Source organism: Zingiber officinale, chromosome 11B (assembly GCF_018446385.1).
Source record: "Zingiber officinale cultivar Zhangliang chromosome 11B, Zo_v1.1, whole genome shotgun sequence".
NCBI lineage: Eukaryota > Viridiplantae > Streptophyta > Magnoliopsida > Zingiberales > Zingiberaceae > Zingiber > Zingiber officinale.
The window spans coordinates 64,107,947-64,120,105 of NC_056007.1; the positions used below are offsets into that span (position 1 = coordinate 64,107,947).

The 12,159-nt window shown below is 38.0% G+C and overlaps 3 protein-coding genes across 17 annotated transcripts in view; 2 read left to right on the forward strand and 1 right to left on the reverse strand.

Annotated features, from left to right (window-relative positions):
* The first annotated feature begins 721 nt into the window (after positions 1-721).
* LOC122035041 lies at positions 722-8,479 on the forward strand. 7 transcript variants are annotated; one of them, XR_006126872.1, is made up of 10 exons: positions 728-851; positions 1,007-1,494; positions 3,350-3,521; positions 3,632-3,761; positions 3,901-3,977; positions 4,088-4,139; positions 4,306-5,360; positions 5,662-5,754; positions 5,837-6,047; positions 7,970-8,479. XR_006126872.1 is itself a non-coding variant. In XM_042594406.1 (10 exons), the coding sequence occupies exons 3-10, from the start codon at positions 3,387-3,389 to the stop codon at positions 7,970-7,972; spliced, it is 1,701 nt and encodes a 566-aa protein (XP_042450340.1). In that variant the 5' UTR covers positions 728-851; positions 1,007-1,494; positions 3,350-3,386; the 3' UTR covers positions 7,973-8,479. The 7 variants fall into 7 exon arrangements, 5 of the variants coding, with proteins under 5 accessions (XP_042450338.1, XP_042450340.1, XP_042450339.1 ...); XR_006126873.1 differs by having other exon boundaries at positions 8,015-8,479; XM_042594406.1 differs by having other exon boundaries at positions 5,717-5,754.
* Positions 8,480-8,927: 448 nt separating this feature from the next.
* Positions 8,928-11,234, reverse strand: LOC122035042 (succinate dehydrogenase [ubiquinone] iron-sulfur subunit 1, mitochondrial-like). The gene is made up of 2 exons (XM_042594409.1): positions 10,469-11,234; positions 8,928-9,418 (listed from the first exon to the last, which is right to left on the reverse strand). The coding sequence occupies exons 1-2, from the start codon at positions 11,161-11,163 to the stop codon at positions 9,250-9,252; spliced, it is 864 nt and encodes a 287-aa protein (XP_042450343.1). The 5' UTR covers positions 11,164-11,234; the 3' UTR covers positions 8,928-9,249.
* A 173-nt stretch (positions 11,235-11,407) lies between these two features.
* Positions 11,408-12,159, forward strand: part of LOC122033357 — a 48,056-nt gene continuing 47,304 nt past the window's right edge. For all 9 annotated transcript variants that reach the window (XR_006126509.1, XR_006126512.1, XR_006126513.1 and 6 more), the window contains exons 1-3: positions 11,408-11,489; positions 11,561-11,637; positions 11,702-11,813. Coding sequence is in view for 2 of the 9 variants with exons in the window: in XM_042592361.1 (XP_042448295.1) it covers positions 11,459-11,489; positions 11,561-11,637; positions 11,702-11,813 (220 nt within the window). In the remaining 7 variants the exon portion in view is untranslated. The remainder of the gene's footprint in view (positions 11,490-11,560; positions 11,638-11,701; positions 11,814-12,159) is intronic.

A 12,159-nucleotide genomic window follows, 5' to 3' on the forward strand; every position in this document is an offset into this window, starting at 1 on the left:
AAATAAATTTTGATATTATCTAAATCCCGTAGTCATTTTTTTATAATATTCAAATGATGAACTATATTTTAAAACACCTAAGTTCAACTAATTAATGGACTTAAAAAGTACTTTTAGAAAATCTCCTAGTATATTTATACCATTATATTTAAATTTGATAATATAAATTGACAATGAATTTTTAAATTTGTAAAGCTTGATTAAATTTATTATAAGACAATGATACTTATTAACCAGTACAACAATGAGTTTTTAGAACTTTACTGATTTAAAAAATATTACACTTGAAGTTTTAAATGGCGTAGATTCATTTATACTTTCCAATCTAAATTAGATAATTTAAATTGAGAATTGTGAATTTTTAAATTTTTAGAGTAAAATTAAAAGATGTAGTCCCAATTTAATTATTATTGTTAATTTACATTATCAAATTGAGATCCAAGACAGAAATACATTAAAAAAAATTTCAGAATTAGATTAATTTAGAATTATTTGAAATTCTCTAAGTTCAGTATAATTTGGATATTATCAAATTTTGATATGTTATATGGGTAATATCGAAATTTACTTAGTTCGGAAGGAACGGAGGGCATAGGTCGTTGAATCTCAATCGTCCCTGCCGCTTTAAGTCGCATCACAGGCACAGCCGTGAAACTGTCAATTTCCTTTGTGGGCCGTTGCAATAATTTAAATGGGCCTGTACTGTAAACAAGATCCGATCGGTTTTCTGCGGGTTTGGATTCTCTCGAACCCCGATTGGGGGAAAGGAAAACGAAACGAATCACTCGTTATCGCCTTGCAGTCTCTGTCGGCTGAGGAACGGAGCTCCGGTGGCTCACAGCGTCGACGAGGTACTGTTCTTCAAAGCTTCGTCGCGTTTCTCCTCCTTCTCGTTATTCATCTTTCCGTGGGATCTTTGTGTGTTCGGGTTTGGCGATTGCTTCGGGTCGATTGAGATGAGCAGCTCTGAGCTGGCTTAGCTCTGATTCGTGTGGTTTTTCTCTAGGTTTTGCTTTTGTTGCTTTGCTTTGTTGCTGTCCTTGTGATCCTCGATAAGCGGCCTATGCGTCGCTGGCCAGACTTCCCGAGCAGATCCTTCACTCTCGCTTCTTCTCCGGGCGGTCGAGAGAACGGCGATTATTTACCCCTCTGGAAAATCAGACGTCGGTCGCTTTTCTCCCTTCTTAAGCAGAAACGGCTCTTTGCTGATTCCACCTTCCGCTTCCTCTTCCCATTCCGAGCAGAGTCCAATGGAGCGAAGCGGCGATCCCTCGAGTCGATATCCTCTTCTCCCCTATCCTCGAGTAGCATCGCCTCCGCCCTTCGAGCCGAACACCTCTTGTCCGGCTTCTCTTCTGTCCTTCGTCCAGTGCCGAGGTTGCAGCTTCGTTTCTGTCAACCGAGAGTGAGAAAAATAGAGCGCAGTGTGAGAGTACCTATGCGCTCAAGCAGTAACCTTTCATGTTTCAACACCCCTCACTGAGCAATAGTTTGGTAAGTCGAGAAAAACTCCTGATGTGTTTTTGTCCTTTATTTGAGAATCTGGTCTCATCCTCTTGTTCGTTGATTACAGAGGTTTTTGTGGGGTTGTTGAAGCTCCACGATATCATCTAATTTAGGCAGTGAGCAGAAGGTGATGCTGTCATCTCTGGTATTCTGTATCGAGCAGAAAGTGAGAAAGGTAGAATAGAAGATCCCCATTAGGGTATAATGCCAAATTATATCCATCTCCCACATTTGATTTCCTCATTCCCTCCCCCTTTTGATTGGAGCAGGATTTTAATGTTGTGGAGAGTGACCTTTGTTTAATTGAGATTGGATCCACTGCCCTTATGCAGGAGGAGTATGTTCAGCTAAGTTCTGGATCAAACCAAGTCCTTGGTGGATGAGGGCTCCAATCAAAGAGAAGAGTTATTGTGCCTCTAATGGTGATGTCTTGGTTCCACATAGGTTGTAATCATGTGATGCCTAAGGTTGAATGGGATGTTCAACCAATGTAGTGCATGTGTTGCCTTTGAGATGGTTATGCGTGTTCCTAAGGTTCAAGTGGATAATAATGATTATGCATATGATGTTTTTGCAATTGAAGATTGAGTTAATATTGGTTGAAGATTGAGTAAAGACTTGTATTTTATAAAAAACAAGGAACTAGATAGAGCGATTAATTAAAGATATAGCATCACTCATGAGAAAGAGAATACTTAAAAGGAACAAAGACTAAAAATCTATCTCTTCGGAGTTGCAATGGATTAAGAAATGTTTTACAAAACTAAGTGAGATTAGAGTTCTAAACATCCACTTTAACCTAGGGGAAATGACAGGCAATTGTAATTTTTATTACATGAAGAATGGATGTTGGAATTTAGATAGAGTATACCTAATCTCATTTACAACATCCACACAAATGGGTGAAAATAAAAAGAAATAAAAGTTGATGAAATTTGAATACTAATAACGCTTGAGATAGAGAAGGGAGGATAGGGGAAACTTGAAAGTATTCTTTTTTGGCTTCTTTTCTCTCTTTCTTTCTCACTCTTTTTCCTTTTTTATTTGACTTTCTTTTCTGTAATTCTGTTAATATTTATTATTAAAAAATGTGCGCTCCTTTTATTGGGTCCAGTCTAGATATGGATGTAGAGATGCTTTGTTAAGAATGGAATCTTGTATTATTGATCTACAAAGACACAACTCATGTATGCTATTGCCCTTAATTAGTTTTATGTAAAATTTAGGCATAACACTAAGGGCATCGGAGATCCCATTGTGACATGGCAACGTGGAGGGTGTTCCCTCCCACTATGGGAGGGAGCTCCTTAGTGTTTTTTGAAGAAGCGGCTCCATGTTTATGGAGCCGCTTCTTCAATTTTTTTTAATATTGAAGTATTTTTTTAAAAATATTTTTTTAATAGTGGAGAGATGTGTGGGTTTTTTTTACTTTTGACGTGGTGGGGTTGTGGCAACGAAGGAACTCTCTAAGAGCTCCAACGATTGTATATGCTTTAATATGCTTAACTTGTTACATCTAATATTGTATATAACATATACTATGTTGATAATTTGTTGTTATTCGTCTGTCGATTTCATCACACAAAAACAATTATTGTACTTATGTTGGTGATATTTGTGCTCATTTATGTTACGCTATGACCGATATATGGTAGTACATTGATCTTATTTTCTCATGCCCGATAGCTGAACGTCATTTCTTGTGCTTTTGCCTTTTTCCTTGGTATGATTATGGAATCATTTATCAACTTATTGCTTTGTCTTTATTTTTTGTGTATGCCTTTTTTCCTATACACATTGTGATTTTGTTGTTTATTTCTGTTTGACATTAAAACAAAAACAGGATTATTGGAGACTTTTGAATTGTAAGCTTTGAGATCATGGGATTCCGAGAGAATTTAGACTTCTATCTCAAAATGTCACGAAAGGAGCTTCAACAATTGTGTAAACAACATGATCTTCCTGCAAATACGAGTCATGCTATATTGGCCAACTCTTTGGCTTCACACTTTCAGGTAGAATCTGAGTGAGTGAAGTACATTTATCCATAATTTCTCAACTTGGTTGCAGTCTATTTGTACAGTGAATGAGGTACAATAGCTGTTCTAATTTTTTCTTTTTGCAGAAAAGAAATGCTGTTTTGGCAGATTCACTGGAGAAATCAGTTAATTTTATGGATGGATCTTCTAAGAAGCTATTTGCATCTGAACCAATCACTAAAAAAACAGTTCCTTGCCCTGATGAATTAACCACAGGTAAAAACCAGCAAGCTTTGAAATATACGGTGAATAGGTATCATTATTTATCAATATTACCATACTTGAAGTATGTGGAAGATGAATTATTCTAAGGTTGGTATGCATCCGTGGTCTATTCATGCTATTGAAATTCCAGGTAACAGGCGACTATTCTGTCAGCTTGGTAGTAAGAGTGAAATTAACGGTCCCACAGACAGTATTATGAATGAGAAGGTACATATTAGCTTTCTGATTGTTATCCTTTCCATGTGACCTTTTCTTGTGTGATTCATTTAGGGCGTTATCTTTGTTCACTTTACATGAAGGCTTCTGTTTTCATGCAGCCAGAAACTGTAACAAAAGTGTTATGCCCATTATGGCCTGTCAATAGTAAAGGTACGGAAACTTTTAGTTGTTCTACTTCCCAATAGTGTAACATGGGGATGAGATCTCATATTGTTACTGAAACCCAAGAAATTAGAATGAACCAACTTCTTGATTGAGGTGCAAAGATGTGGTATTAGAATTGAATCTAACATGTAGTTGTTTCCTGGTAATGCAGAGCAGAAGTGTATTCAGGGTGCTGTTCCATGTGGACATAGTAGACCTCATGAATACTCAATGGAAAGTGGACTTGTTTCTGGCAATGAAATTTCTACCAGAAGTCCTCCATTTCAATTTTTTGTGATGTCAGAAGGTGGAATAGATTTATTCGTTGACTTGAATTCTAGCCCACTGGAATTGATCAATAGCTTAAAAGAAAATGTCTGTGTTCATCAGAATACACAATATCATGAGTCAATGGCTCCTCCTGAATATATCAGTAATTCACCAGAAGTTGATGAACATATGAAAATTACACCATCAGTTGACACTGGGATGAACCTTAATGGCATTGAAGTTGAGAAGAACACTGGTTGTACAAATTCATCATTGAGTTCTGTTGTCAGCGAGAACAGCAATTCTGAGGCTTATCCACCAGATACCACTGCAGCAACATCTGGATCTTTTTTTTTAGTATCAAACACTGTCCCAGTTGGATCATTGGGATTTTTGGAGGAAAATCAGGTAGTTTCATCTTCCTGTGCAGCATACACGGTGCAAAACCACTTGGCATCCCACATGGCATCATGCCCCCCTGAAGGGCAAGAGACTGCTATTGTTTCATTTGCAATGGTCAGGAGTAATGCATCACTACCTGTCATGCCTCTTCAATCAGTTTCTAACATGGACAATGGGGTCAATAATCCTGTTACAGTTGGCGTCGAAGTTGAAACTCTATATGATACAGTATCTGATGTTGCTGACAAAGATAACCTTACAACAAGGAAAGAAATATCAGATAATATAGACACACTTGACTATGTCCATCAAAAAAATCATAGGGGAGCAAGTGAGTCCTTTACCGGTTTTAAAAATGAGCAGCCAGACAACACAACTTTTCATGGGAGATTGTCAAATTCTTGTCAACATAGTGGACAGATGATACTAGATAGTCCAATGGCTGATGCACAATCGGAAGTGGGGACAGCAGATCTTCCTTTCTGTCGGCAATCATGCAGTAATTGTGAAACTTTGGTTCCTGAGGAACCGATATCAATGTCTCAAGATGAATCGGTAATTGGTATTTTCTTACAATAAATACACTACTTTTTATACCCTTTAGGTCTATAGGATTTCAGAAGAAATCTGTAAATCCATATCACATAAAAGCTTTAGAATTTAGTGGAGTATTATGAGTAATGATCCTAGATTAGCTTTTCATAAAAAAAAATATCTGCAAATTCATTTCAGACAATGGTACGTTAAGATGCGCTCTTACTAGCCAGTACAACTGTAAAAAGAATTCTTCATTGTATAACATTAATACTGGAGTGAATTGCAAAACATGCTACTATATTTTATATTTTGTACACAGAAGAAGATAGTGGCTGTTTCCATGTCTGTAAGCTAAATTGTGCCTTTTGAAGCAGGGTCATAGCACACCAATGGGGGAAAAGGATGCTTCAGAGTAACTTCTGCTTCATTAAAGCTCAATTTGTATATATATTCCACATAACGTCTAGTCAATTAAAATGAGGTTTAACATGCAGATGCTCTAGAATCCTATCAACCTCAGCCAACACTAAGAGATCTAACAACTTAGAGAATCCCAAGGAGCCCCATGTTAAGAGGCACCATGTTTGTAGTGAAATCATGAGTGAGGAGACAGTCACAAAATTGAGAAACAGTAGAAGTTCAGCAAAGAAAATGTTGTCTGGTGCTATTGTTCTGCCTAGGCGTTCCATGAGGCTTGTTTCTAAGGTTTATTCTGCTCCTTTACTTTTGTCCACTGCTACACATAATCGTTCATTGAAAAGTTCAACATGACAAACAACTAGAATTTTGTGTCTTCGATCTGTGGTGTTAGCTATGTGCCTCTTATTCTAGTTGGGACCTTCTCTGATCCAAGACTTATTGTCTTCATAATGCCTTGTTCATAAAGCATCCAGGTGTCATTCAATGTTGAATCTTGTGAACAGATGTTGGGAATGTTGAACTCCTTTGGTTTTTAATACTCTACAAGAATTCTTTCAGGATAAGTCTACATGTTGTTGTCTAGAACAAAGGGTGTAATCACTGAGCGGCAAACTTATCACTGGACTGTTATTGTAGATGGGTTTCTTTTCAGTTTTCTCTATCATTTTGTTTACTCATGGTGATTAAGCTTCATTTCATGGTTCAGTTTCATCCTTTTCTGATTCTTTTACCCATCTTTGCTTCTGTTTTCCCATCTTGTTATAGAGATGTTTGTGCCCTTTGGTTTGACCATATATTTCCATCATAGCTTCACTTTTGTGTTTCTCTTATGCAGAAATAATCTTTCCTAAAAAATAGTTCCTCATATGTGTTTCAGGACAAATGATGATATAACACTGATAGATAATCCACACTGAAGATGATTAACACAGTCATCTTTGTTATGCTTTCTTCTCTCCTTGTTCTTCTCCTCTCTTGTAGAAAAACACTTTTATCCGGCATACCTTAATCAAATCATTAAAGGGCGCTCGTGTTTCTTTCATTTAGAAATTATTATTATTATTTACTTGAAAAAATTGCTGAGCACTTTCCACAATTGTTGGTTCCACAGTGTAATCGCTAATTGGCTATACCCTTGACTTTCTGGGAATGATAATAGTAACTCGTGCTGAAAACCCATCTTTATGTATTGCTCCATTAATGCATTATCCTGAATAAAACCTTCTTGCAAAAAGGATGCCAAAGCTCATTTTTCTTCTAAGCATGAACTCATCTATAAATAGTGAATTATTGTCTTTCCATTTATTGCTGTACTAATTATCTTCTTTGCCTTCAGTAAAAACTTCAGTGTATTAATCAAAACTAGGTTTCCACAATGGTTATTGCTTGTCAAAACTTGAGTTATTAACACTCTAAAAAATATGCAACTTCAGATAGTTTTCTCATCCTTGATAATTTTCTCATCATAGTCAAGAAATTTACTACATAGACGTACAAAAATTGCCTACTGAAACTCTAATATGTCAATCGTTTTGATGCTACTCTTGATTCTATATGAGACTCAACACCTGTAGATTGATGCTACTCTTTATTCACTATGCAACTCAATTACATGTAATGCCTTGAATTCTATCTTTGCACAAAAACACTTTGTAACTACTACTAGTTTCTTTTGCTAATTCTTATGCATTCATTTAAACAATATTTATTGCATGACAAATCATTAGGATAATTTAGATGTATTTATTTTTTGTGTTATAGGTCGAACATTGGGATTTATATGATTTAGGTAATTTTAGTTTGCTATTATACAATTTTATGTAGATTATTATAGGAGGTTGTCACATTGAAGTACTTCGGTGTCTAGATAAAGGTGGTGTTTATTGTAGAATCTTATGGATCTAGTGAACTTATTGCATAATTGGTTTTGTGCACTGTTAGAGCTATCTTCAATTAAATTTCAGTGATCGTATTGATTTATTATTTTTTTTACAAAGTGATTTTCTTTGTACAAATTACAAATAAAATTTGAATGACCTTTTTGTGCATAAACTAATGTCATTTGGAGCTTTAAGGTCACTACCAATAGTGGAAACTACCATTGTTTTATTTTAATTTATTTTAAAAGGTTATCTTGCTTATGCATCCTTTTTTTGTGGCTGCATGAGCTATAAATTGTCAACAATGTTACTTTGGTATGTTTGCAGTAACCAGCTCTCTGTATCAAAAACATTGTACCTGTACTTTGCCAGATAACACGCCATTCATCCTTGCTCTGATGGACTTGCTTTCTATTTAAGAACCGAAGAAAGCAACACTGAATGATTTATACAGCACTTGCCCCTATCATCAAAATGATTTTAGGCCAGGATGTTGTGTTGTATAGTTTAGAAATAAAACTCAAGTGCCAACAAGCTGCAACATTGTAATCTTAAGTTCGTTGAGTCGTGGCATCTGAAATTGGATATCCATTTTAGCCTTTGAAGACTCTGTACCTTCGAATGGCAAAAGAAACATCTTCTGAAATCAACGTCGCATTCTTTGAAATCTCAGATTCTTCTGATGGCGAAAGTCCCTGTATCATTGTGCTCAACATTCATACATATGGATCATATACTTCATCGACAATGGGCAGCCTTGTTGCTTTTATGTTCATTGCTTGTAGTGTTGTGCGCACTCACTCTCTTTTTAAATTACAGCCGTCAGTTGTTTCATTCTTTGTAGATGTTCATTCTTACAGTTAGCTGGATTTCGATCTACCAGCCTGTTGGTAGACGCCTATTATCCGTTTTGCTTTTGCTAAGGACCTTGTAGGGGATTTATATAATAAAGAAAGCAGGAAGGAGTGGCATATAAAAAAAAAAATAGATGGATTTGTCAAAGGCTAGGAATAATTTATCAGTTGGAAGAGAAAACAAGATTAAGAGAAAACTTGAGATTGCAGCTGAATCAGTCAATTAAAAAAAAAACTTAAGGCTTCTTTAATTTCTATCTTTTTTTAAAAAAAAACTACAATTGCAACTAGATTTTGGGCACTGCAAATAGTCAGGTGAACTAACAAAAAATAACATGTGACAGTTCGGATTTGAATCGGAAGCATTATTAGTTTCAAACACTTGCATTTTTCTAATAGATAATAGTTTCCTCGAACTAGCTTATGAATGATAACAAAATAATAAAAGCATAAATTATACTACTGAATGCAAATGCAATATATCCTACACTTCAAAATAACATTGGACTTGATGTTAAGCAAATCAAATGCAGTGTCATTGATAAATAGAGCCCATAAGAAGGCATGCAAGTAACAAATGTTGAAACAGTTGTGACGTCCTGCAAAACATCATATGCCAGTGATGGGCTTTTATTTTGAATCACAAGAAGGAACAAATGGCATCTCAGTGGGAAAAAATTGCAGCTGAAGTTTCTTCATGGATTGAATTTGTATTGCAAAATTTGATCTCTTGGAGTAGGCAGGCGGCGCAGTTCACTGAAGCTGAAGCTTCTTGATTGATTCAATTTGCTTTGCAGGATTCAGTCCCTTGGGGCAGGCATGGGTACAGTTCATGATGGTGTGGCAACGGTACAACTTGAACTCATCATTTACAGCATCCAGTCGCTCCTTCGTGTACTGATCTCGGCTGTCCTGTATCCACCTACAAATATAACAAACGTTGGTCTTGATGAATGTTGATCTGGATGGACTGAAGGCAAAAATCAGAAGAACATGAAACACAATACTGGTACAAGGTCTGCAAAATGTCACTAAGGTGCAGATAACAAGTTTTCTATTGTTTCAGCTTCATGTATTGTTTCAAGTTCACTATGTTGCATGTTTCTGGGCCTTGAGTGTAGGCTCCTGGTAAACTTTGAAAGCCTATATTTAATTGAGCCCTAGTGAACTTTGAAAGCCTTCGAACCCTTTAGGGAGGAGAAGTGGAAGATAGGAGCTCGAGAGGACAAAATACAACTTAAGAATTGAGCGATTTGAGAGAATGGTATTGGATCATTTATATATACAATGAACATGTAGTATGAACCATTGTGAATGCAATATTTCCATTAATGAGTGAAATACAACTTTTATTTTCTTCTTTTTTCTCAACCAAAAGGAGCCAATTTGGACAGACCATTCCCATGATGTCGTTCAACCTCGTGCAAGCTGATTGACAACACTGCTTCAAGTAATGTTGATTGACACTATCATTCTTTTATGCACAGTTAGTCTTAGAAGTCCCTTGATTTTAGTCTAAAGCAAACTAACATTGGCGCACAATGTCCATGAGGAAATAAACTCATTCCCTCATCCAATCAAGGTAGTTCAAACTGATGAATATCACAATTTTCTCTACCACTCAAATAGTATAAGATATTAATTTCTCATCCACTAGATATCTCTATTCCACCTATTGGTTATTTCCAACAATTCCTTGAGAAGGCAAACCATGAATTTCTAAATGATCATCAGAGATTCAAACCTACAGTTGATTTATTGATATCATTAACATACCTGAAAACAACATGATGTCTAAAATATAGAAATTCATCCATACCATTTGCATAGATCAGCCATTAAGAAAACATGGTGTTTAAGTTACTCGTTACAAGATTCAATCTTTTAGCAACTTGAAAATTATAAATAAATAAATAAATAAATATAAGGCAGCGGAAAGATTTAAGGAATCAAATGAAACAAGTTGTCATACCTGTTGGCATGGAGGAGAGCAGCCGGTCCGAGATAGGTCTCAGGATTCCACCAATAGCTAGGGCAGGAGGTGCTGCAGCAGGCGCAAAGGATACACTCGTACATACCATCCAGCTTGGCGCGATCCTTTTTGCTCTGCAGGATCTCCTTCCCTGGGGTAGAAGGCTGGTCTTTCCTCTTAAGCCATGGCTCCACGCTCTTGTACTGGCTGTAGAAGTTCGTCATGTCCACCACAAGATCCTTGATAACGTACATGTGCGGCAGCGGTGTGATCGTGCTGGCACCGGCAGAGGACGAGATCTTGGTGAGGCAGGCAAGCCCATTGTCCCCGTCGATGTTCATTGCGCAGGACCCGCAGATGCCCTCGCGGCAGGAGCGACGGAAGGTGAGGGAAGGGTCGATCTCATTTTTTATCTTGATCAGGGCATCAAGGACCATGGGGCCGCACCCGCCGAGGTCGATCTCGTATTGCTGGAGCCGAGGTTTCTCGGGATGATCAGGATTCCATCGGTAGATGGCGAAGGTCTTGGTGCGCCCGGGCTTGGCCGCCGCGGAATCAGACTGGGAGGAGTGGGCCTGCGCCTGGAGGAGACGCGTTGCCGTGGGGTACGCAGCGGTGGGCGGTGGCGCATAGGCGGGGAGAAAACCGCGTCCGGCGGCAGAGCCTCGGCGGAGGAGAACCCTCACGGTGGCCATGGTTGCGACACGGCAAATCGAAAAAGAAAAAGGCCCAAAAAAAAATTAGAGTTTTGAGGCAAATCCTAGACATCACTTGAATATTCTCCTAAAATCTGCTCACAGGGCGCGTTGAGATAACTTTTTGAGTCCAATTATGGGCCTTGCTAAACCCAATCTGTTAAAAGGGCTTTTCCTGATCTCGGCCCACGTTGCCATCACCTGACGATGGATTTTGAAAAACCCGAAAAACCCTCAAGTAAACCTTCTTTAGATCTTCGACGCGGCCACCTTCGCCGTTCCGCTCGCTCGGCCGATGGCATTCTCCAAGCTACGAGCAGCCGAAAGTACCGCCTCTGCATCTCCTCCTCGCATCTCTTTCTAGATCCTAACACCACTACTCCTTCATTACTCGCAGTTGTTGTCAAGAGGCAGCTTCTCTGGCGATCGGAGTCTTTCTTCTCCACCAGTATCGTCGGCGATGAGCCCATTCTTGTGAGTGCTTCTTTGCTTCCTTCTTCGATTCTCTTTTTGGCGGGTCTTTTACATCCTCCCGCAGGTCCGCGACTTCATTCGGTCTGCATTATATGATCCGAAAAATGGCTACTTCTCCAAATTGTCGGGATCAGTTGGGCAGCTCGATAAAAGCATTCGGTTCAATCAGCTTGAAGGTACGGATTCCTAATTCCAAGGGTTTGGCAGCAAATATCATCCGCGGGTTATTTCAGGCGTTTTCAATTCAAGTTGCCTAAGGATGATTTGTTATGTTGATAGTTGGGCCGGCTTAGGCTGGTTCGCTATGATATATCGAAACTTCTGTATACCATATTTTCGATATGATATGAATTCCATACTCTTCATATGGAAAATTTTGGTACATACCGAAATTTTCAGAACGGTATTGTTTTACAATACTATCTATACCGAAAATCACTTTGATGCCAAGAACCAGATACAATCAATCCAGAAGCCACATGCAATACCCCTTGTTCATAATAACAAGGCATCAACAAATGG

Excerpts from the sequence above, each read along its gene's own strand:
- LOC122035041 (XM_042594404.1), top strand. The coding sequence starts at position 3,387 with ATGGGATTCCGAGAGAATTTAGACTTCTATCTCAAAATGTCACGAAAG. Across the intron at positions 3,522-3,631 it reads CTTTGGCTTCACACTTTCAG|AAAAGAAATGCTGTTTTGGC; the intron begins GTAGAATCTGAG and ends TTCTTTTTGCAG. Across the intron at positions 4,140-4,305 it reads ATGGCCTGTCAATAGTAAAG|AGCAGAAGTGTATTCAGGGT; the intron begins GTACGGAAACTT and ends CTGGTAATGCAG.
- LOC122035042 (XM_042594409.1), bottom strand. The coding sequence starts at position 11,163 with ATGGCCACCGTGAGGGTTCTCCTCCGCCGAGGCTCTGCCGCCGGACGC. Across the intron at positions 9,419-10,468 it reads GCTCTCCTCCATGCCAACAG|GTGGATACAGGACAGCCGAG; the intron begins GTATGACAACTT and ends TTATATTTGTAG.